The sequence below is a fragment of the Schistocerca cancellata genome, chromosome 11 (assembly GCF_023864275.1).
Source record: "Schistocerca cancellata isolate TAMUIC-IGC-003103 chromosome 11, iqSchCanc2.1, whole genome shotgun sequence".
NCBI lineage: Eukaryota > Metazoa > Arthropoda > Insecta > Orthoptera > Acrididae > Schistocerca > Schistocerca cancellata.
Window position 1 is genome coordinate 115,122,893 of NC_064636.1, and position 26,056 is coordinate 115,148,948.

At 39.2% G+C, this 26,056-nt stretch overlaps 2 protein-coding genes across 13 annotated transcripts in view; both read left to right on the plus strand.

Moving 5' to 3' along the window:
* LOC126108500 (zinc finger protein 93-like) overlaps window positions 1-26,056 on the plus strand; it is a 501,709-nt gene that overhangs the window by 318,843 nt on the left and 156,810 nt on the right. For 4 of the 12 annotated variants that reach the window (XM_049913764.1, XM_049913765.1, XM_049913758.1 and 1 more), the window contains exons 2-3: window positions 4,811-4,900; window positions 19,361-19,423. In XM_049913764.1, the coding sequence (XP_049769721.1) occupies window positions 4,829-4,900; window positions 19,361-19,423 (135 nt within the window). In that variant the 5' untranslated portion in view covers window positions 4,811-4,828. The other 8 variants (XM_049913763.1, XM_049913762.1, XM_049913759.1 and 5 more) reach the window with 8 other exon arrangements.
* The window catches only part of LOC126108499 (zinc finger protein 436-like), a 501,483-nt gene that overhangs the window by 318,486 nt on the left and 156,941 nt on the right, over window positions 1-26,056 (plus strand). The window lies entirely within an intron of this gene.

Genomic DNA, 26,056 nt, shown 5'->3' on the forward strand with positions numbered 1-26,056 from the left:
TTCTACTACATGCTTTCTTGCATGAAAATCATAAACAGGTGGCAAACAACACACATTAAAATTTGAGCAATTCCCATTCATTGCAGTGACACTGTTACCCAAGAGCAACTTTCTCATGGCACATTTGAACTGGTATGCATTTGGATTGTTGTTCCAACCACATCTGGACCAAATGCAGGGGAAAAAAAGCTCTATGTGGTCTTGTGACAGTTTATATGTTAGCAAATACTTCAAAGGAGATTCAACACGAAGCATACTTGTCAGAGCTATGTGCCTTACTGATTGCATATTGAAAATTATCCCAAAAGCAAAAGTATTTCTTGCATGGAGCAGCAATGGAACACCAATGATTTTTAAGCTTTTGATATAATTTTCAGTGTGTCTGAAAATACCAACGTGTTGACTGGGTGTTGTGTGATGTCCGTAGGCTAGTTAGGTTTAAGTAGTTCTAGGGGACTGATGACCATAGATGTTAAGTCCCATAGTGCTCAGAGCCATTTGAACCATTTTTTTTTAATTTTATTTTAAATACCAAGCCAATAAGATTTGTTGTCAAGTCTCAGGGGGCTCTTATACCCTTTACCTAATGGATTTCTGGAGTTCAGAATATCAAAAATCCTATCAATATTATACAAAAATTCTACTGTTGCTTCACTTCCTTTAATATTTGGATCACCAGCCCTCCTCAAAAACACTATACTATCTGCCACACTAGAACTCAAAGTCTGTGCAGCTAATGAAACATTCATTTTTCTATTTACATAACTTATATGTTGTCCTGATAGTTTGTTGGCAAATGTCATACCTTCTTCTTGTTGTACCTTGTTCAACTGCTCAATGAAATGCCATCTAATAATGCCAGTTGGAGACTCACTAGCAGATTCTTCTGCTAGAGCATTTCTGGCAAACTTAATCATATGACATGTCCAAGATACAATAAACATTGTAGCTTTTAAAATCACCCTTGGAAAAAATTTAAAGTACAGCCAAGTGTATGTAAAGTGCTCATATTTACCTTGCAGCCATCACATGTAACACACCAAACCCTAATGCCAGAACTATGCAGCCTATCTAAAGCGGATTTTATCAGTGTGGCCTGATTATTTGCCTGTACACTGTTGATAAAGAAATATGCAATCGGGCATATAAATTTGCCTTTAATAGAGACAAGCATGAAAACCAGAGCCTCAGATGCCTCTATTACTTCTTTTGACTGAGGCACTTCCCCACCAAACTCTAAAAAACCTGTGTATTGCTTAGTTCCTTGGTTCCAAACTACTTGCTTCCTAATTGCCACACTGTCTACAATTAGACACGAATCGCTGAACTGGTCCCTTACAATTGGGTTCAAATCAACGTACTTAAAAACATCTTTTAAGAAGCCAGTTTCACAGTCGCCACCCATTTGGAAATCAATGATTTATGGGTCAGAGGCATTAATTTTTGCAGGTATTCATATGCTGCTGGTGAATAAAAGTATACAGTCATCGCAAACATTTTCACATTTGTTGTGTATCTATTACCCTTTGACGAGAGAGTTGTCCACTAAATTGCACACTAATTCCACTTGTGTTCCTTTCTAATGATTGAGGAAGTTATGTAACTTCTCAGGAAGATGCCCCTTCTCCTTCAATGAACTTATGATGTCATCCATGGAAAACACTTTCTTCTCTCTTCTTCGAAGTTTTTCTCGGGCACACTTCAGTTTACGTTTTAATTCGTGAACAATGTCTGAGAAAAAATTGCAAGTTTCGTTCGCCTTGTCTTCCATTTCTACTTTCGACTGTATACCACAATCAATTACCTGAGAAGCAACTGCACTCTGAAATAAAGAAATAATTTCGTTATATATGTTTGAAATAACTCAAGGCTTGATGAAAAAATATTATAAGAAAACTTTGGGGGTGTGAAAACATCCTTATACTAACGTTTTCGACACAATTCGCAGCTTCTGCATTGGATAAATGGGACATGCTTTCCACGGAAGAATTCTCATTGACAACATTCTCCATGCAATCACTAGCTTCTGCAGAGGGCAAATCAAGCACGGATTCCAGGACAGAACGCTAAAAACAAAAATATGGAACTGTATTACAACATTGCTTAGACCTATGTAGCCCATTTGTGTCCGTACGAAATAAATTCACAAAAGTCAAAAGCACACACATAGCAAGGAAATTAATTAGCTACCTCAAATGGAGAAGCATCGTTGTCACTTAAAATCCTATGTCGTCGTGGCTGTTTCTTTGGCGGCATCAAATGTGTCGGAAAGTCAAAAACTGATGGCACTGCTTCGGGTCTGAGACGTTTCTTCCACGTTCCAGGGCTCACTACGTAATCATCTTGTCGGAAAAGGTTTCCGCAAAGAAAACTGCAAGACGTAGGTTTAAAATCTTTCCGCGTCACGGAAGTAATCCACTTCTTTAGCAGCTCTGGGTGCTTTAGAGGAAACCTGTTCAAAAACATCGAATTAGCAAACGCACCAAGTCTGTATTGTTGTCGTATTGTATCGGTAGTCCTATTACCTGTGAAATGTTAAGTCACTTTCCTTACTCCATCGCTTCGTAAAATTGAAAGCAGAACAAGAAATCACCATTTCGATAATCCTTAATTCCTTATACACCGTACAGACCGAGAGAAACTTCTTGGCAAATTCAAATATGGCGGGCAAGACAGACGATAGTGATCAGCTGGTAGAGCCATCTATCGGTACGTACGGTAGTTGAGCATCCCTCATTTCGCTAGCTTTAGACGCCTGTGTATAACAGACAGTTCTGTCATGAGCAAACACAAATTCTTCATTGTTTAACTCTCAGACATTTTCGAGTGAAGTTCTACAATCATCAGGGGGTTCATTTATTTTATTAGTATTAAATACTGACGTTTATGTGGCTGTCTGACTTATGTAGTATGGCTGATATTTTCCTCTAGTTCGTCATTTTTTGTGATTACGCTTTTTCATGTGTCTAGAGAGAATGTAAAATATGCTTTGCAATATCCACAGAGTCACTGCTTGTCGAACTTTCATCAAAAATGGAAAAATACGAACTACAACCCCAAGATAAAAACATCTTTCCAGTTAGGTACTCATCATTAAGCAGCCATTCTTGATTCTAGCGAAGTGGTCGCGATCTTGTAGCCAGTAGAATAAATAAAAACTACGTCCTCCGAGCAATAAAAAAGTGAGGAGGATTATATACATGAAAGAACGAAAGACTAAAATTTATTTTCGAACATAAACCCAACTACAATTTCCTTTCTATTATGACTGGGTAGGGCCCATGAAGCAACTTGTGAGTATATTTTTATGAAACACTCGTATCTATTTCTATCAATATCGTAACAGTTTAATATGATTTAGCCGACAAACTTCACTGCGATTTTATCGACATCTGAATAACTGTGGTTGGGTAACGTTTGGAATATGTGGTGACGGAGTGTCGAGAGGGACAGCTTGTGCAGTTGTTTTAGGTTATGTTATCTCGATAAAACGTTGCTGTTAACTTCTATGAAGATGCAAGTTATGAAAAATATTACATGTTCGCAGGCCCATATCGTCTAGTAAAGTGCCCGGTAATTTGTCCACATGACATGAAATCTATGCATATGTTTTCCCGTAGTTTGTAAAAGACAGTTTCTTTATCTTGCGACCTCAAGTGAAAATGAAAATCGTCGTCAAATACTTCGTGATGGGCGAGAGAAGACGAGTAATGAAATTCGTACAATCACTATACTAGTATGTTTATGTTAACTTGCTTACCGCCGCTGATGATGTACCTAGTTGTGAAGAGACAAGAAGTGTGTTAGCTGTGTAGCTGCTCCGGATTATTGCGTGTGAAATTGGGTACTAATCTTAGTATTTCAGATTCAAATACCAGTAATTTATACATCTTATCAGATAATGTTTGTATTGGAATGAAAGAAAATGCTGTAGAAGGTATTAGGCCATGTCTGTTGTTTACTGTGGCTGTTCAGAAAGTTTTGAGCACTTCTCTAGTATGAAATTAAGTACGGGAATTATTAAAGATTCCGCCGTGGCAGTAGTTGTTCTACATTTGTATATACAGTTATGATGGGGATGAAATGCATATTAAATTGCCTGATAAAATTACCGTCTGAAGGCTGCTGAATTCAGAAGGGGCAGAATTTCATTTATGCCTGCAACTTAATAAGTGAGTAAACAGTGTATAGAATGACATCTGTGTTCAGAGATTAAGCGTTTCAGTGTCTTATATGCGATTAAGAAATACAAATTCTCTTTCGTTCTTGGTTATGTCAGTAAGAATCGGATTATAAATGTGTTGGATGACAGCATTCATTACCAAACGTCCATAATATATTTAAAAGCATTGAGCTCACAGAAGGCTGCAAGCTTCATTTCAAATTTTCTCATCATATGTTGAATCGAGGTTGGCTGTAGTAAACCGTTTTATTAGCAAAAATCACTTTGCTTGTATGAGTCGCTTTGTATGGCCATATTGCTGAAATTATAATTCATTTGGAATTTTGGAATTTCATGTCTCATAATGCCTACATTATTATAGTGTACCATTGGCCCCTGTTTCAAAGAAACATCAATAATATTCTTTTTCCATTGCATGTGATTTTGATCTGACATTTTGAGGTAATTTGTTTCAACTCTTCTTAACCAGAGAGCTGTCGATCTGTTGTCATTACAATTTGTTTTCTTTAGGCAGTGTTAAATTTGTTTTTTGTGCACTGGCTCATATGTTGATGCTGTTCATGAGTTATCTTATTGTGATAATGAATTTTGAATATGACTGTTTTTATCTGATTCCTTGTTTTTCAGGGCCTTCACACTGCAGCAATGGATTACAGAAACATTATTTGCATAAAAACAGAGCCAACAGATGAGATATCGACTGTGCCAGACTCCACTGTAAGTAGTTTTCTTGTATATCTTACCACTGTTTTAATAATTTCTGTATGTAGTGTTCTGAATGAATAAACATAAATCAGTGATATGGTTGGGAGTAAGGAGAATGCAGTGTAATACAGAATCCAGATCTTTTTGTTAAACGTAATGATCCACAACACTGTGAATAAAACGTGTGTGTTGAACATCAGACAGAGGGAATAGTTTGGATTAAATATTTAGCAGAAGCTAGAGAACTTCTTAAATCACTACTCATTGACATTTATAATACATAAGCATAAACATGGAGCTTATTCTGATCTGCTTCTTTTAAATATCAACTTTAATTTGCAGCTAGAAAGTTAGGTAGACTTACAGTAATTTTTTTATTAACATTCGATGTTTGCTGGCACAGAAAATATTTGTTTTGTAAGTAAGGTTGAAGAGATGTTTATTGTGATCACTGGTGTGATAATTAAGCTTCTGTATTCTAATATATACATTAGCAGTTCTCTTTGAATATGTAAACAACATGTCAGTAAATTTCATTTCAGATAAAATTCATTACTGCACCTCAATAAATAGTTGATAGCACTCTGCTTGCACTGTGATAGATTACAATTTCAGTGATATTGTGGGTTGAACCAATTGATACCAGGCTTTGGCTGTAACCCTCGGTGGAATGATGTGGCATATGGTGTCATACATGGACAGGGGTCAACAGAAGCAACCGATTCCACGTGTTGCTTTGACTCATGACATAATGGTGGTGTTGTGATGTTGAGTTGGTTTTACTTGTAGATGTTGAGTTGTTTTTGGATGGTGTCCTGTGAGGGTGGAAGTGGACATGCTGAGTTTTAGGTGTGTACCGAGTTCATTTGAGTTTTGGCTTGTATTGTGCTAACGTGGTCTTCAGTTCAAGTAGTTGGTGGGGCAGTGTGGGTTGTGGAAGTGTTTACAGTGAGTTATTAATGTTTTTTGTTTATATGTTTGGCATTTTTGTTATGTCTGATTAGATTGGTGTTGGTTGTGCATACAGGGGTCTATGATTTTCATTGATTTTTTTGTTGGGTGTGAATATGACAGTGAAATACATGAGTGCATCGTTACATTCTGCGAGGGTGGTGATATGGTGTCTGTCACACAAACGGTTTCTGCAGATGGGCGGTCTTACTGCTGAATGTGTTAGGTGTCACATTTGTGGTGACAATATGAGGTTGACAAGAGTTCCGGTGGCTCAGGCCAGGGACATATATATGTGATGTCAGTGCGAACATACCTGGTGATCGATGAGATGTGGTACCTGATTTGAGAAATCTAGATTAGCCCTGTGGGAGAGTGTCTTGCTATCTTATTATTTTTGTTGTAAGTCCTTTATAAATATTTCTGCAAATGAGACTGTTGTGAGAGAGAGAGAACTGTTTTGGATTGGATATCTGTTTGTCGAGAGGTTTGTTCGGAGTACGTAAAATGTAGCAGGAAGTAGGCTGGGCCAGGTGTGGTTGTTGATGAAATTGATAAATCACAGTATGGTAAGAGGAAGTATGGGAGGGGCAGTTCTGTGGTTGGTTTGTGGGTGTTTGGGGGGGGAGGGTGGTTGTATGGTTGTTACTTCAGAGGATGGGTATGCCGATTGTGTTTTTAGGGTTTTACTGAGCTGCAGTAAGAGGTAACTAGTGGGTCTGATTGAAGAGTATATTGATGGGGTAGCACTATTGTTTGTGATGCATTTTCGTTGTATAGGGGTTTGGGGAAGAGGGGCTATATTCATTGAGTAGTTAACCATAGTACTGAGTTACAGGGTTGTGACAGTGAGGCTTGTACTAACATGGTAAAGGGGCTTTGGGAGCAATTAAATCAGTTTTAAGGAGGGGAAGCGGCACTCTTACAACCTGCAATCTCATTTGGATTACTATTGCTGACAGAAGATTTTTTGAGGGGAGGATGTATAGGCTGAAGATGGTGAGTTAAGGTTTTAAGGTTTTTTCTCTTTGTGTGTGTGTGTGTGTGTGTGTGTGTGTGTGTGTGTGTGTGTGTGATGGTGAACCTAGGTGGTATTGCTTGAAGGTCTTGTTGGTAAGTAATTTTCGTTATTGTTTCATTCTATAGTGATTGCGATATTTTGTCTGTTCTGTATCTATAGTAGGTTGATTGTGTTTTAATTGATGTAGTGAATATGGAGTATTTGAGTTGTTGGGGTTTTGGTTCCACCTTCGGAGTTGTAGGTGTTTTTTTTTTTGTCATGAGCTGTATAGGGAAATGTCCAATTTCTGAGGTTTTGTTGGTGTAATGGAATGTTGTAATGTAAAGTTTTTTGGATATTATTTGTTTCGGCATAGTGTAGTTACTGTTGCGTATTTGACTTATCCCCACCTTAAAACCCCAATTTTCTGTGGTTGTCCTGTTAGTTTCACTTTATTATTTTTGGAGTGAAACATTGTATCATACTTATTTTTCTTCGCGTTTGTTTGCGTGTGTATTTAGTGACATCATTGTAACCATTTTGTATATGCTGGATGTAGCCGCTTCCATCTCATGGTTCAGAGCAAACAGGTTGAATTGAATCCTTCTGTAATGCCATGCAGAGAGATATAGTAGAATACTGATAATGTAACTCTGTTTATTATGTTTTGAGTGGAATGATGACCTTCACCATAGCCCATGCTGCATATTATTTTGTAAGGTGACAGTTGGGTTTTGAGTAGGCATAACCAAGTCCTCTACCCTGAGAATAACTATAATTCTTGTTATTGCATTTATTTTACCCCTTTTCAATATTTGCAAGTGGTGTATGTTAACTATTTTAATTGTGATGTCAGTTGAGGTGGTTGAGATTGGCAGGTTCAGATTTTCTAGTAAATACCTCTAAAGACTGTGTTACAATTTGATAAGGGAGATAAACTTCAATTAAAATAATAGTCTTATAAGATTAAAGTTGTATTTGATGAATACTAGTTTTGAAGATTTGAACACAGCTTAGCAATGGAGGTCACATGGAAGCTTCTCTCACATATTGAGTGGATGGACTGAACCTCCTTGGACCCCTCAAAAACCATATTTAGTATATCATGTTAATTGAAAGCCACTTAGATAGCAAAAATACATAGAACCTTCTACACAGTCTGTGTATTTTATGTCATAAATAGATGCATTTGACCACTCTTCCCACTTTTCCAGCAGTTGTTTTTATTTGTTTGCCCAGTATCACATTGTAAGTCATTGTACCAAATGCGTATTTAACAGCTCTGTGTTCAAACTGAATATTGACGTATTTTATCCCTCTGTGAGGATTGTTCATTGTAAATGTAGTAGCAGAATGTCACTGTGAATTCAGTGTAAATATTCATGTTAGGAGAAAAAATGTTTCTCTGCTACAGTTCCTTAATGTTGATAGTGGCATGTGCAGTGTTACATGGCTTTATGATTAATTACAGACTTACTATTTCATCAGTTGATTTGTTTTCACCACGTAATGCCCGCTGTGTACGTCATTAGTTGCTGAGCGATGTATCGCTTTTCGTTCTGATGCCGCAACTCTTCCTTTCCTATATCTGTACTACTTTTTATCTATATAAATGATGAACTATTGGTTTTGCCATTTAACAACTTTTCAATAACTGTGGAAGTATTACAGGCATCGGGTCCCACCTAATGTGTCACCCGCCTATACGTTTTACATGAACCTTTAAAGACTCGATCGACCTGTTTACAAAGAGAAAGCAGAATATCTTTTCCTTTGATGTTGTCCAACAACGACCTAGGAAGCTCGACGCCCTCGCGGCCCAGGCTCTTCCATGGCTCGCAGTAGTTTGCAGCATTCGTTTTATTCCTTGCTCACTTGCTGCTATGTCGAGCTTTTGTGGTGATCGTTGGGCAACGTCTTCCATGTTATCTGCAACATAAATAAATTTTCTTCCCACAGTGTTTCTGAAAACCCAAAAACAAACTTAAAGAACATAATTATAATAACTGTTCTTACAGTTATTCATATAAGTCTTGGTCGATTTAATGAGGGGTGGGACAGGCCTAAGCCTTGTGACACCACACATGCTATGCTACGTAAACTCTTACTGTGACAGGATGTGCTATTACAAAGATGTCACAACCCAGTAAGAAATAACAAATAACATTTATTAAGAGTATTTTACAAAATGGTACTTAACTTTGCTAAACTTTGTTGTATGGCGGATGATGTCCTGAACATGATGCAGTGGTATCTAACTAATTTTGCAGTCTCTTGACAGTCTGATAATGTCAGTGATAGAAATCTTTGCAAAGACTCTGTAATTGTTGATAGTTCTCTGTGAACAGCAACTGTAGTGTCAGAAGGTAATCTTCAGAGTATTGTGTGAGAATTGCCAGCACTGAAACTACTGTCTGGCTGCTGGTGCGGAACTGTTTGTTTGTCTGCTTCTGCATCCCATTGTATTTTGAGTCCGTCAGTGGGAAGATCCCTCTCTGCCCAGTGGAGGCAAAAGCTGTGTAGTCTGCAGTTGACATTATTTCCTATTGGCTGTCTACACTATGAATGGACATACACGATGTGCTGAAGGAGGTGGTGCAGAAGCAGGAAGAAGTGTGTGTTAGGGAGCACCATCTGGAGGCTGCTCACATGGAACTGATAGATGTCAGGCAAGGGTTTGTGCCTGTTTGTTGGTGGCGGCCTCATGTTGTATTTGGTGTGTACTTCTTGCCCAGTACACGAATTTCCTCAAAAAGTATGTTGTGAGGTAGCCCTAAGCAGGTGGCTAACCGCTACTGAGGTGTACAAGGTGGAAGGCAAAAAGTATCTCCATCACTTCTTTTCTGTTTATGCCCATCCCAAAGAATGGTATTGAGGCTGGGCTGTTATTACACAATAGGAGAGTTAAAATTTTCATTGCCTTTTATCCAGCACATATTTACATTCCCAATCTACATCTGGAGCAGTCATATTAATTATTTGTGTGTTAATACTCACACAAAACTTAATCATGTGATGTGCTGTTCATTGTTGATAACAAGCATTATGTATTGTACTTTAATGTCACTGTCAACTTCTGATGAATTACATTGCTTAAGGTGGGATGTAATGGGAAGTGTAAACATTTATTTAATAAGTCATTAAAGCCATATTTATTAATTTACAGATCCAAAATTTTACACATGTAAAGCAGCTGAGTTGTTTTAATGGAAAAATATAATAAAATATGCAGGATTAATATTTTTACAGATTTTGTAATTTTTTATTGTCTTTTTATAAAAAGCCATAACTCATTTTAATCATGCAATTAATCTGAAAATTTAATTGTAGGGTCCTGAGAAGGTTATAAAACCACTGAACTACAGTTATTAGTTTATGGTACAAATTGTATCATTAACAGAGTTTTTAATTTTGCATATCCAAAATTAACTTTTTTTTCTACATACAATCATCTAAAAATCAGAATGTAACTGCAGGATCTCATAGTTTTTAGTTCTAGAGAGACAGCACATTTCATAGGATTAGCACATGTACTTCTTGAGAAAAGGCTTCCAATAATGTAAGCGATGTAAAACAGAGAAAATGAGGTCCATAGATTTTTTTTTTCTTTCTTTTCTCCTCTCCTCTGGCCAGCCGCGATGGTCTCACGGTTCTTGGCGCTCAGTCCGGAATCGCGTGACTGCTACGGTCGCAGGTTCGAATCCTGCCTCGGGCATGGATGTGTGTGATGTCCTTAGGTTAGTTAGGTTTAAGTAGTTCTAAGTTCTAGGGGACTGATGACCACAGATGTTAAGTCCCATAGTGCTCAGAGCCATTTGAACCATTTTTTTTTTTTTTATTTTCTTCTCATACTTACACATGTAATAAGCTTACCTGGATTTTAAAATCCGCCATGTTTCTCTTCCCTCCTTTTGGAATCTGCCTGGCCTGTATTTTCAGGTAAGATACTGATTTATTAGCTTTCTTGACCCTGCTATTGTCGATGGTGTAAAATACTTTTGTTGTAAACACACCAGGATCTATACCAACTCTCTTCAGCACTTCAAATCTGCCATTATATCTGTTATTATAACATAAAACTGCATCATAGACACTTATTTTAAGTACTTCAAGTCCACAGAATGTTCTTTTTGAGTGTGTAATCCAAATTAAATTATTGAGGCTTTCAGGCTTTCATTTGCATGTTGTGTCTTTCTGTGAAGACACTTCCTCAATAAATCAGGGTTTGCAAGAAACCTGAATGTGGGCTTCAATGCATTCATAACAGGTTCTGTGGTCCACAACTCTTTTTGTGGATACGTGCGTGGCGTGCACGGGGCCCAGAGCTAGTGCAGTTCTTCCTTTCCGGGCTGTCTTGTTCTTCGCTTTGGCGTTTGAGATTCTTTCTTCTGTCCCCCAATCCCTTTCTCTCTTTCCTCTTTTCTTTCCTCCCTGTGCGTGTCTGAAGGCCGACCCAGGCATTCACACACATAGCCGGTGACGGGGTAACGCGTAATTCCCTGGCCTGGGTAGACAAGTAAAGCACGTATGTACCCCATGATAAAGACCAGGCCCAGGGAGTGGTGATTGCCTGAGCTGTTACCTTCTGAACATGCCAATTGGTCCCTCTGTCCGTTTCTTGGGAGATGTGTCCTGAGGTGTGAACAATCACCTAAGGCGGGAGTGCCCTCCGAGAGGGCCCCCACAAGGAAGGAGCGCACCATTGGAGACGCTGGCAATCATGGGGGATTCATCCGCAATAGATTTCTCTTCTTCTTCCATGTCTTCTGCCCAAAAATGAAAGCTAGATGAAACTCCTGTTCCGAAAATTCTACCACCAGCACCAAAGTTTCTTGTTGTCACAATATTTGATGGTCACGATTTCTCAACAGTCAACCCTTTTGTCATTCAGAAGGGTATAGGTGCGATTGCCGGACCAGTGAAATCTTGTACTCGGTTGCGCAACAGTACCTTGTTGTTGGAGACAGAGAGCACCTTCCAGGCCCAAAAATTACTTCGAGCCACACTCTTACACACATTTGCTGTACAGTTGGAGACCCACCACACCTTGAATTCGTCGCGTGATGTGGCATGGTGTGTACCAGGTCACTCGACGGACTAACTGATGAGGAGATTCTGTCTTTCCTCTCTGGTCAGGGAGTGATGGCCATCCATCGGGTTGTGAAAAGGACCTCATACCAACCCGAACTATATTCCTGACTTTCGACAATGTGCAATTGCCTTCACAAATTAAAGCGGGTTATGAGATCATTTCTGTTCGGCCGTATGTACCCAACCCTACAAGGTGTTACCAATGTCAGCAGTTTAATCATACACGGCAGTCTTGTTCAAGTGGGGCTAAATGCATTACCTGTGGCAGGGACGCCCATGAGGGTGACTGTCCACCTCCGTCCCCTCGTTGCATCAACTGTATGGGCGACCATGCTGCCTCCTCTCGTGACTGCCCAGTCTACAAAGATGAGAAAAGTATACAGGAAATTCAAGTGAAAGAGAAGGTGTCGACCTCTGCTGCTCGCAAGTTATTCAATAGCAGAAAGCCCACTGTGCTTCTGGCATGTAAATACAGTACCGTTCTCGCCTCTCCTTGGCCAACCAGGGAGGTAACTACACAGACATGTGATCTAACATTTAGTGATTTGGTCGTCAGATTGGCCTGTGCTAAGATCGCCCGATCAATGTCTCCTCTTACTCCCACCAACCCTAAGGCTCAAACATCATCATCTGGTACTGCTAAGACAAGGACCTGTAAATCAGATGCTTGGACCTTCGAAAAAAGAACCGACACGCGAAGATTTCTTGCATACTCAAACTTCATAGCCATCAACTGTTACTTTGACAAAATGTAATTCTTCAAAGAAGGCTCATAGAAACAAGACTTCTCCTGCGCCACCCAGCGGTTGCCATCCCTAGCTATCTTCAGTTTCGCCAGGCCACACCGCTGGTAGCTGATCATCTGGGCTTTCACCGGCGGAGGAAGCTGCCCCTCCTGACCAGCTCAGGAAGGTGGCAGACACAACTGTTGAGTTGATGGACCATGACTCACCACCTGCCAACTGCAACACCAGTGCTCCCTCGAAGCCAGACCCTCAGTGGCCATCGAGTGGACCCTTTCTTGTTTCTGCTTTTTCTTTTTGTTTTCATAATGGCACTTCTTCAATCGAATATTCATGCCATTTGGTCCAACCGAGAGGAGCTAAGATTGCTCCTTCGAATGCACTGCCCTCTTGTAGGTCCCCAAGAAATGAAGTTACGTCCATGTGATCGTATTGACCTGGCACACTATACTTCCATGCGTTTCGACCTACTCCCTGTGGCAGGTATTCCGGCTCATGGAGGGGTCATGTTGCTGGTTCGGGATAATGTCTGCTATGATCCAATCACATTGCACACAGATCTGCAGGCACTTGCCGTCCGAATTACTCTCTCCACTTTCACATTTTCCATTTGTACTGTTTACACTCCATCATTGTCTGCCTTTACTATGGCAGACATAATACAATTGATTGCTCAGCTTCCTACACCATTTTGGTTGATTGGAGACTTTAATGCCCACCATCCCCTTTGGGGCTCTCCAGCATCCTGCCCGAGAGGCTCCCTCTTGACAGACCTTTTCAACCACCTCAATCTAGTCTGCTTAAATACCGGTGCACCTACCTTCCTTTCGGATGCAACGCATACTGATTCTCACTTGGACCTCTCATTATCCACTATCCAACTTGCACGTCAGTTCGAGTGGTATGCTCTGTCTGACACATAATCCAGCGACCATTTCCCCTGCGTAATCCATCTCTTGCATCACACCCCTTCTCCACGTTCCACTAGTTGGAACATATCTAAAGCCGACTAAGGGCTTTTCACCTCCCTGGCGACCTTCAATGATCAAAACTTCTCCAGCTGCGATAGTCAGGTTGCATACCTCACAGACGTTATTCTCACTGCTGCTGAATATGCAACCCCTTGTACTTCCTCTTCTCCATGGCGAGTCCGAGTCCCCTGGTGGGCTACAGCATGCAGCGATGCTATTCGTGCTCGGCGACGTGCTTTACGCTCCTTCCAACACCACCGTACGATGGCGAACTGTATCAGCTACAAACGACTCGTTGCACAATGTTGTCGTGTTATCAAAGGAAGCAAAAAGGCTTGCTGGGGGCTTTCACCAGCTCATTCAACAATTTTACTCCTCCTTCGGTTGTCTGGGATGGTCTGTGCCGGCTATCTGGCACCAAGGTCCACTCCCCGATTTCTGGCCTGACTGTAGCGAATGAAGTCCTTGTGGGTCCTTATGATGTCTCAAATACCTTCAGCCGCTTTTTTGCGGAGGTTTTGATCTCTGCCCATTACCACCCTGCCTTCCTCCCCTGAAAACAAGCAGAGGAGGCACGGCCAACTTCTTTCCAGTCTTTGAATTGTGAAAGTTACAATGCTACCTTCACCGTGTGGGAACTCGAAAATGCACTCACCCGTCCTGATCCTCTGTTCCGGGGCCCGATGGTATCCATATTCAGATGCTGAAGAACCTTTCTCCTGCAGGTAAAGGCTTTCTTCTTCACGCCTATAATCACCTCTGGACTGAAGGTCCTGTTCCCACATGCTGACGTGAAGCAATTGTTGTTCCCATACCCAAACCAGGAAAGGACAAACACCTTCCTTCAAGTTATCACGCCATCTCCCTTACCAGCTGCATCTGCAATGTGACAGAGAACATGGTAAATTCTCGATTGGTTTGGCTCCTTGAATCTCAACACCTTCTTACCAATGTTCAATGTGGCTTTCGTAGGCGCCGCTCTACTGTTGACCACCTAGTACCTTGTCGACTCTCATTATGAGCAACTTTTTGTGTAAGCGCCAGACGGTGGCTGTGTTGTTCGATTTGGAGAAGGCTTACGACACCAGGAGAATGGGGTGCCCCAGGGCTCAGTTTTGAGTGTGGCCCTTTTTGCCATAACTATCAATCCAATAATGGATTGCCTTCCAGCTGACATTTGAGGCTCCCTTTTCGTGGACGACTTTACGATTTACTGCAGCGCTCAGAGAACATGTCTCCTGGAGCACTGTCTTCAGCATTGTTTAGACCGTCTATATTGCTGGAGTGTCGCTAACAGTTTCCATTTTTCTGGTGAGAAAACGGTCTGTATGAACTTCTGGCATTACAAACAGTTTCTTCCCCCAACCTTACATTTCGGTCCTGTTGCTCTCCCATTCGTGGAGACAACAAAAATTTTAGGTCTTACATTTGACAGGAAACTTTGTTGGTCTCCACATGTTTCTTACTTGGCTGCTCGTTGTACCCGTTCCCTAAATGTCCTCCGTGTTCTCAGCAGGACGTCATGGGGAGCAGATCGAATGGTCCTGCTTCGCTTATATCGGTCCATTGCCCGATTAAAGCTGGATTATGGGAGCTTTGTCTACTCCTCTGCCCGGCCGTCCATCTTACGCCGTCTAAACTCTATCCACCATCAGGGGTTACGTCTGGCGACTGGAGCATTCTACACCAGCTCTGTTGAGAGTCTGTGCGCCGACGTTGCCGAATTACCGCTTAACTACTGGCGCGATATGTTGCTTTGTCGGTACGCCTGCCGACTGATGTCAGTGCCCCACCACCTGTCATATTTCTTCTTCTTTGACTACTCTTTTTGACTGCCAATACAGTCTGTATGTCTCTGCCCTGTTACCTCCTTGATTTTACCCTCCCTATGACTTTTTGAGGTTTGCATTCACCTTGAAGGAGAGGACCCCGGATTCGATATACTGCTCGAGGTTTATTGAACTTTGTTCGAAGCTCGCTAATAACATCTTTATTTACACAGATGGCTCCAAGACTACTGCTGGCGTCAGATGTGCCTTCATCGTTGGGGATGATACCTTTCAATACCGGCTCCTTGACCAGTGTTCAAGCTTTAAAGCTGAGCTTTTTGCTCTCTATCAGGCTGTTCAGTATATCTGCCGCTATCGTCATTCTCTGATTTGAGCGCCATTCAGAGTCTCTGTGACCCATATCCAGACCACCCTCACGTGCAATGAATTCAACGGTCCCTTCAGTCACTAGCTGATACTGATGCTTGTGTCCTTTTTTTGTGGATTTCTGGCCACGTTGGTGTGCCTGGAAACGAAGCTGCTAATGCTGCGGCCAAGGCTGCTGTCTTCCTGCCTCGGTCAGCTTACTTTTGTGTCTCATCGACTGATGTTAGTGGGGTTACGGCCATCAAACCGATCCTGATGGCTTGGACGACCTCCTCACACCCTTCCCAGCGAGAGGAGGTCATTTTGGCCAGGTTGCGGATTGGGCATTGACGATTTAGCCACCGCTACCTGTTGTTCGGTGATCCCGCCCCACAGTGCCCCTTTGGTCATCCATTGATGGTGCGCCATATTTTATTGTCCTGTCCCCATTTTATTCACTCTCATGTTGTCCTGTGTCTGCTGTCTACCTTACAAGAACTTTTAGCTGATAACACTCGAGCAGCTGCTCGTATTCTTAGTTTTATGACATTGACGGACTTGTTCAAGAAAATCTAACTCTTTTATTTTGTTTATCTGCATCTTTGTGAGTACTTCCTGTTCTTGCCCCTTTGCGTTTTTCTATGCTATTAGTTCTCTAACATTTGTGACTAGGCGCTAATGACCTTAGTAGTTGAGTGCCCCAGAAAAAAAGTTCTGGTAATTAGTGTTTATGTGAATACATCCCATTTCTGTTGTTGAATGTACACCAATTGCCTATCGGACACAGGTTGTGCATTGGTGTTTTGTCAGTTGATAGTTTGTGGAAAAAAATTGCCTACACGACATGCCTCATTACCTCTAAATTGTGTGGGTTTTTCCTGATAGCTCTCCCTTAAAATAAATGAAGAGAACCAATTTCTTTCAGAGTAAACCCGCTTTTTCCTCCTAGTGGTTTTCCAGCTTCACGTACTTCACCTTTCTTCTCTTTCAGCAAGCAACGAAGTCTACCACCAAGCCTCTTTTTGATTTGGCAAACACATTTCAACTTTTCTATTGTTGTATTGTACAGATTTTTATCTGTCACAGCTTTGAACAAAGAGGAGTACCCATCATAAATGTATTTAGTATCTCTGACACCATACTGGTCCTCACATCTGGAAAACATCCTAACAACTGCAGCAGCCTCCATGCCCCCACTTGAGCCACTATAATTATTAGAGCATGCTACTGCATGCCTTTCTTTCCACAGTTTCTCACTGTCTTCATTGTTGGACATTTTCCTTGTTGCACACTGGTGGCAGTATTTAGACATAATTTCTACATCTAAAACTTTACCTGAGTCAATACCTATAACAGATGCAACTCCATATAAAGATATGTGACCCCTTTTCATCCAGGTCCCATCTGCAGGCACACATGGGTCAGTAACATTTGTAGGATATTCAGTCATGAATACCTACTCTAGGATCTATTTTTTGTTTTGTTTTGTTTTGTTTATTTCCACCAATTCCTCAACTGCTTTCTTCATAGAAACTTTGGCAGTATCGTATACACCTTCAGACATTTCTTTATTTATTTTTTCAAACCTTGCAAAAGTTGGAGGCATGTTCAAGGAACCACACAATAAATTACCTCCTTCTCTGCCTTGTCCAAAGCTTCTCATAGCATATGTTAACCTAAAATTGCTATCATGTGTACCAGTGTCGATTTTTTTGGAGGAGGAAAATGAAAATTCATAGCCACATAAATTACAAATTAATTTAAAATCACAGGCTATTCCCACTCTTCTTTCTTCAACAACAATTGTGTATTCTGTATTTTTACAGCTAACACATGAACATGGAAACTTTATAGCCTGACAGACAAGCTCTAACCTGGCAGACAAGATCTAAATCAGTAAGTCTGAATCCAGTGGTATCCATATCATTATTCACACACTTGTACAATTCTCCTATTCCAAGTTTTGATGTGGAAGCTTAATTTCGAACTACGTCCTCTTTTTTTGGTTGGTAAACTGATTTCCATGAAACTTCCACTACCCATTATGCGTAAGTCTTGACTTCCATGTGAAGGTTTGCAAATTCAACCTTCCACACATAATGTGTGTTGGTATTGTCAAAATGTAAATAAACCACATGCAACAATGTTTTCAGGCAAAGGTATAGATGTCAGCCAAAGTTATCAAAAGGAAACTAGCCTTCACACTGACAAACTCCGCTGAAGCAAGCAGTTTCCCAAATGTTAGAAAAGGTGGGAGTGGCCGCAAGTGCAGAGCAGTTTAACAATTTAAAGGCATTTCTGAAGCTACTATCATCATAAAATTCACACACAACATAGATTAAACTGTGTAGATCAAGGAAATAATATTTTTGAAAAATATATTTTTTGGACCAAAATCCATTACATCCTCACTTAAAATTAATGCTAAAACTTAGTTCTTGTTTGTTTTCTTTAAAATGTGGCAATATCATCCAGTTTTAAGGCTGAAATTTAATGGGGAAACTGAAACAAACTTTTCTGTCACTGTGAATTTTGTGTTCCTTCTTTCAGTTCTTTCACGTAGAAGAATTCAGGAGAAGCAACGAAAACACAAATGCAAGAACTCACACCAAATTGGCCCTTGCGATATAACTGGTAAATTGACTACCTAACAAAGAAAGTCTTCGTTGAAACGGGTCAGTGTGTGTAAGCTGAGCCTAGGAGAAACAGGGTACGGATGAATATCCCCCAACTCTCAGCCCCTGAACTCTGAAAATCTCATTTCTCTACATTTTTGTGACTTCATTGTAAGAATTGTCATGCCTGTATCCAGGACATTTTGTTACTGAGCGGGTTTGTGTATCATCCATAGGTATAAGAAAATCACCTGTTGAGAAAAAGTCATTTGTAACAATATTACGAAAAAATCGAGGAGCACTTACCATACAGAAGAAACATTGAGTAACACAGGGGCAATAGAAAAACTTAATTTGCATTTTAACTTCTGGCCAAAAGGCTTCCTTTCGATGTTGAAAACGCCCATACACATTTTCACAAGAACAATTTGCGTACACATATATGTGACCACTGTCTCTGGCCACTGTAGCAGTCTTTTCACTTTGCGTGTCTGAGACTCAGCATCTTCGCTATATGGTGAGTAGTTATCTACCTTCATATTATTGTTTTTGTTCAATCCTTGACTTTCCATTACTTGGCAAATGGTTTATGATATATATGACACATCTTTTCTATGTGAATATCGATAACATAAGGGAAAGATGAGACACTAAGTTGCAGGCAGACACAGTGAAAAGACACTTACTGATTACCTTAGTCAGAAAAGGACAAAACTAATGTGTAAGTTTCTTTTCATTGTATCTGTTTGCAGTTTAACATGTCATCTTTACAGTCAGCAGCATTCTATCTTTTGCTGATATTCCAACCTGGAGTTTCCATTGTTCGAGATAATTCCTGTCAGAAAAAAGAACTAGTAATAAAATTATTATTATTGTTAAACTTAATAGTGTCATAAGTTTTACAGAAAACTACTAAAATTACAACTGCTTAAGCACACTAATTATGTGGTTTTATTATTACCACAGGTCCAGGTTTGCCCATCCACTGTGAACGTGAAAGAAGAATTGCAAGAGTGTGTGAATCAAGAGGTAATTCAAGAATTTATGTAACTATATGAAATTAAGCACATTTGAATTGTGCCACAGTTGTGATCATAATGGGAATGATAAGCAATGCAGCTCCCCATTGGTGTTCAGGCTTTCACTGTAGTGCTTGTAATGATTACACTCATTGTAATATTATAGGCCCCTGGCAGAAAACTAGGGAAAGCAGGCAAAATAGAGCATTATAATTTACACTAAATGAACTGAAGTATCGGTAAAAGTTAAATTTGAACCTCCTCCCTTGTATTTTTGAGTATGGCATGGAGATAAAGATGGGGCTTCACTACTAGTCAGCTTATTACCACCACAAGATTTTTCTGCCTTTACATCCATTAGCTTTGCCAACTCTCAACCAAATTGTCACCTTCAAACATAACCTAGATCTCAGACTTAGCTACAAATCAGACTGTCACCACAACAAAGACTTTGGGGGGGGGGGGGGGGTCAGTCCTCTCTTAACATTAGCCGAAGTAGTATCAGTGAGCTTGTGCAATAGTTTTAGTGTGTATATTTTAAGAATTAGTTCCTTGCATATGTCACTACAGATAGGAATTATGAGTTATTGTGTTGATATACTTACGAATCAAAATATGAAAATTGCTGCCTTGACCGGGATTGGAGCCTAGATTCCCCACTTTAATGACTAATTGTGTGAATAATACGACCATTCAAGTATGCATTCTGGACCCTGCCAAATTCTCATTGTTGTAGCATGTGATCGAGGCAGGAAAACCGTGTTCAATTTTTCCTTTTGTCAAAAGCAAGTTTCTACATAATACATTCAGTAAATTTTACTTGGAATAATTTCTTACTTCTCTGTCTTGAATCCTTTTTGGAATGTCTGATGAACTGTAAACATCTGGTATTTGAAACAATTATTTGTCCATATAAATTTATACATTTTTTCCTTAAATGTGGCAGATCACATAAACACATCTTCTGAATTCACAGTACATGTGTGTGGGGTGGGGAAGAGGAGGGAAGGAAAGCACAAAAATGTTGTAATTTCTGTAGTAAATATGTACACATGATGATGGAGGTAGTAAGTCCCTCAAAGGCTATTCAAAATTAGTATTGTAGTTAGATTTAGCAAATATTTGTATTGAAAATAATTTAGTATTCTTTGTTGAGTGCTGATTATCACTATGAAAAACATTCATTTTCTTCTCATAAGTTTTTGTCAGTTTGCTTTAACTAGCCATCACTTTATAATTAGCAAAGATGCCATTTGTTATACAATCTTAAAATTGTTGGCATAGCTTGTGTAAATGACATTTTGTTGTAAAATAACCACACAAAGATGCTAAAAGTGTTTTTTCTATTACTCTGTACCTAGTTACAACCTAGTGGTGATTGTCTGCCAGAACTTCAATGTAGATTCAAAGCCTCCAAAGTGTACATGATTTCCTGGCACAATAGCCACAGTCACCTAGTACTTCCTCCAAATACTACATTTACAAATACGGAGAAGTGATATCTTCTCCACACATTAGGCCCTCCTAACGCCTGTTGTGTGTGTATAGCATGCCAGCATCCTCACTAGAGACTACCTGCAAGCTTGTGTAAGAAGGATTGTGGTGATGGCGGCATACATAAAACCACCTTGCCCTTTTAGAGGCCTATTACTCAATACACACTGGACAGAAGGGAGGCAGATATTTCAAATGCTCAGGGCCAATTTTATAAAGCAGTTGATCATAGATTTTGGGAAAAAAATTGTCACATTGAACTCTGAAATCTGTATTGTACACATATATTACCTGCAAATTAATATACCATGTACTAGCATCACCTTTGACTAGCAGATTCTCAGGGATCGAGTTAATTTCAATTGTAGTCAATAAATGATATAATAAAGACACTCCAAAACAATAGACTTCATATTGTGTGACTAAAAGTTGAAAAATTGTAATGCTGCTTGAAGAATTTTTATTTTTAATGATAGGCTAAGGAGAATATCTGTGATGTAAATAATAGCTGCAGATAATAACAGCCACCCTAAGAATTTCTAGAGAAGACTTCCAATAACGTGAAAAATTTACAGGAATTTCATACACACATGTCATTGTAAAAAAGGGAATGTGAAACTATTTGCAATGAATAGCATGTGTATGAAGTTATTTGGCAGGGAATAATGATCATCCTTTACAGAAATCCACTCTGTACTTTAATACTGCATGTCAGTAGCCACAGAAGGACAATAATTTAACTGCAGAATGCCAATGTCAGTTATCAGTCATATTTATTGGCTAAGGTGAACACTAAGTTGTTTCAGTGGCTCTGTAATTGTGTAAGAGAATGGATCTAAACAGTTTAGCATTCAACCCTTGTCAGTCCAGTTTCCATTTTCATGTTTTCCATGCATTTTTCCTCTAATATTTGCAAGATGTGAAGTTGCACCATGGGTTGGAATCCACTTTAAACTGTAGCCACCCATATATCTGGAGAAGTAATTCTGATCAAAGGTCTGAGAAAGGCAAAGGTATACCACCTTTAAAAGGTCTATACCCAATGAATGTTTGTGCTGGCAAAATCAATCTTTGGATGGGTGACTGATGGTTAATTAGTTAGTTAGTAAAGTTGGTATGTAGGTTCTTGGTCTGTGGATCATTTGTACAAGTAATTGTAATGATGTGGAATGAGTTGTCATAAGTACACATTTATATGTGAGTATGATTAATGCTGACTATTTACAAGGTTTTTTTTTATTTTTTAATGCAAATGTGAATTAGAAACTGTTACCCACAATCTTTTTTGTGTAAACAGAAATCTTCCTGTAGAACAGACTAGTAGTGAGACAGAATTTTTCAGTTTTCAGATTTAATTTTTCTGGCTGTCAGAAATTTTATATAATTGGGTAAATTATCAAAAATTTTGGTGGCAACATTGTTCATCCCCATTTTGTACTGAAGACAACCTCAGTGAGGAATAATGAATGTCATTATGTTACTGCACTTATGTTCATCAATGTTCCTGGATTATTTACAACCAAGTTCATGAGAGAATAAATGTACTGTGAAGCAGTAGTCAAAATGCCTGACTCCTTCAACAGATGTCTGCAAATGGTGCTGGGTGAGCAGCACATAATATTCTTATAGCAAGTATTTGATCAGTGCAGACTTTGTTTCTTAATGATGAGTTGCCCCTGAACATTACTCCGTATGTCATTATTAAATGAAAATATGCAAAATGTTAACTTACTGATTTGTCTCTTCCCAAGATTTGCCATGATACAAAGTGCAAATTTAGCTGAAGTGAGTTGTTTTAGGATTTCAGAAGTGTGCTTTTTCCATTTAAACTCTCATCCATATGGACACACAAAATGTTGTAGTTCCCAGTGTAGTTATTATTTCCCTACTTTGTGTTTATTATTGGTGTGGTGCCTCCTAATGTGTGTGTCAAAACAATAGCAGAAAACCATCCAGTAACACTTGCAAGAACATTGTCTACTTCTCCTTCTGTTGCTGTATATAAATTTTGGATGATAACAACACTAATGTCACCTGGAAAATTACTAATTCTGCTTATTGTATATTGGGCATTTTGTTGTTCGCATGTATGGGGAAACAATAGTGGACCAACCAATGAGCCTTGTGGAACACCATAATTGATTTCTTTCAAATTGGAAGCATCTCCTGTGCTTTGGTTGGATTATTATGTACACTTTCTGCATCTGTTGATTAGATTAGGCAATATCCATTTGTAGGCTGTCCCATTAATTCCATGAAACGTTAGTTAACTAAGTTGTGATTCACATAATCAAGTGCACTAGATAGGTCACAGAGAAACTGGTGCTATTTTATTGTTCAATTCTTGTAAAATTTTATGAATGAATGCACAATGACTTTCTCAGTTGAAAGCCAAACTGTAGTTTTGATATTAAAGTTGTACAGGAGAGATACTATTCTAGAGTGAATCACCATCTCAGAAACTTGGAAAAATGATGTCAGTGAAACATCTTGGTAGCTACTTACATCTCTGTTACACTTTGGTCACATAGTGGTTCAACAATGGTGTGTTTCAATATGTCTGGAAAAATACACTGTCTTTGTGATGCATTACATGTTTCAGAAAATACAACACATATCATAACAAGTCTTCACTTTGCTGAAAACATCATCAAGTACAGATGAAGTTTTATTTTTGAGAGAATATGTGATTTTCCTAATTTCAGAATGAGGAGTAGGTGAGACATCCATATGATGGAATATTATATGAGTTGACTTTTGAAAATACCATTTTGATTTTACTCTTGAACTGCTTATCCCTGTGTTACAAAGTTTTGAAACACCCATCCACACTGAATGTTGCATAACTTCTTGTTTGCATCATGTTCAGCGAACTTCTTAAGCTCTGAGTGACACCACAGTTTGCAGTATGTTCAGTTGAATCAAAGCTCTGCCTAAGAGCCAGTGCCAAATAACCATTAATTATCTGCTAAGAAACAATACCGTATTTACTCGAATCTAAGCCGCACTTTTTTTCCGGTTTTTGTAATCCAAAAAACCGCCTGCGGCTTAGAATAGAGTGCAAAGTAAGCGGAACTTCTGAAAAATGTTGGTAGGTGCCGCCACAACTAACTTTTGCCGTCGAAAATATGTAGCGCTACACAGGCTTGCTTTGCAGGCACAAAGATAAATACTGGCGCCAAGACCTCTGCGTCATTAAAAAAAAAAAAATGCCCTTTTTTTCTCCGCCCCGAGTTTCGACCACTGCAGTTTCATACATTATCCAACGAAACAATGAAGTAAATACAAATTCCGTATTGTTCATCTTCGAATGTAGCAGCATTTCAATGTACTACGAAAATCTGACTGGCAAGACTGTTTGGGGTTTTTGTCAACATGGCTAACTCTATGTTATGAATTTTTTCCTACCTGTGAGAAGAGATGGTTGCTAATAGGAACTTTTATGAATTGTGAATCACATGCAGTATTCTCTTCACCATAAGAATAATATGAAATAAACATTTTGTGATGTATTCTTTCATGTTTGCTGCTATCTCATTTAAATCTTATCTGCGTAATAAACTACGAAACTAGCATGAGACAACAGCAAACGCGGAAGAATATACGTATTGTGTCATGTTTATATTCGTATTATTCTTCGGCTAATAGTGATACAGTCAGAAATGAAGCACGGCAATTGACTAGATTTTTAAATCTAAGATGACTAATTTCTTTGCAGAATGTAATGTAATGTACTAAAGCGGCGTCTGCAAAGATTTTCAAACGGGGAAAAATTTTCGCTAAACTCTCGTTCAGAACATCTTCTATCATATGCAGTCTATTATTTGGTTCTTGTTGATTATTATCATTGAAAGCAGCAGTGTAGGTAACAACAAATAGCAGTCTCTTGCCATTGTTTCGCTAATGAGACAATTCCTCTTTTTTTTTTTAAATTGTAAGCTGCGGTAGCGCGCAGAAAAGCAAGCCATGCCGCGAGCGGCAACAGGCCATGAACACGCACTATCATAATGTGACAAACAATGCATGACACAGTACAGTAATGCAGTTTTAGCTTAGAGTGACGTTAACACCTATAACAAAGAAAATGGCACGTATCAGATCAAAGAAAAATAAGCAATCAATTCAAACCAGACGAAGCACGTGAGTAAGGAAGGGTACCCATATCAATACGGACGAGAGCGCCTGACGCATAGCAATGGCTGCCTTGTAAATTTTAATTGCTAAGCTTACGACTTGAACCAAACTACTGTAGTTGTATCGTCATTCATTCGACCTAAATTGTGTCTCATATTAAAATGGACTAACTTTGTATCGATTTGGAGGTGCGGCCTGAAACTTTTCTCTCCTCTTGAATTTCGAGTCTCAAATTTCAGGTGCGGCTGAGATTCGGGAAAATTTTTTTCCTTGATTTTGAGTCTCATTTTTCAGGTGTGGCTTAGATTCGAGGAAATACGGCACATTCACTACCATATTGGTTATAAAGATTATTATCTACAATACCCATTAACTTAATACATCATTTGCTGTTTTCTAGAATTATGAGTACTGCAATGGTCAAAATTCTGTGCTCAAGAGCTATAAATGCTGAGAGCTGTGTATTCATGTTTACTTCAAAGATATCCATATCAATACTCTTCCCCATGGAGAAGTGTCTTGCAGAATTTGAGAAGTTTCTTCCACCTCATGCCCTCCATCGTTGAAACACACAACCTCAAACAATTTTGTAGTTTATCTGTGATGTGCAATTAATGGCTTGTAATCTATCCCTCCCTTCTTTGTCATCACTATTGTCTACAATGATGATGATTTTTCATGAGATTCAAGATAGGTAAGATTTACAACCAACTTTTTTCCTATCCTTTCTTGCACAGTTAACTCCAATCCTTCATATCTAGGGGTCTGAATTTTGAAGCTGAAATTTTCACATTTTAAGTTTTCATCGTCTAATTGATCCAAATAAATTTGAAGAATGTCTGTGCAAAACTTTTGTTTTTTCGATGATTTATTGTGTCTATTTTACTATACACACGGTCTTTTGAATTTTCACATTAGCAAAGCCAAAATAACATTGTTCATCCCAACTAAAGAAAAGACCTCTAATCATGCCAGAAGCACACTTTTCTCCACTTTGCTCTGCGGTAATAACATT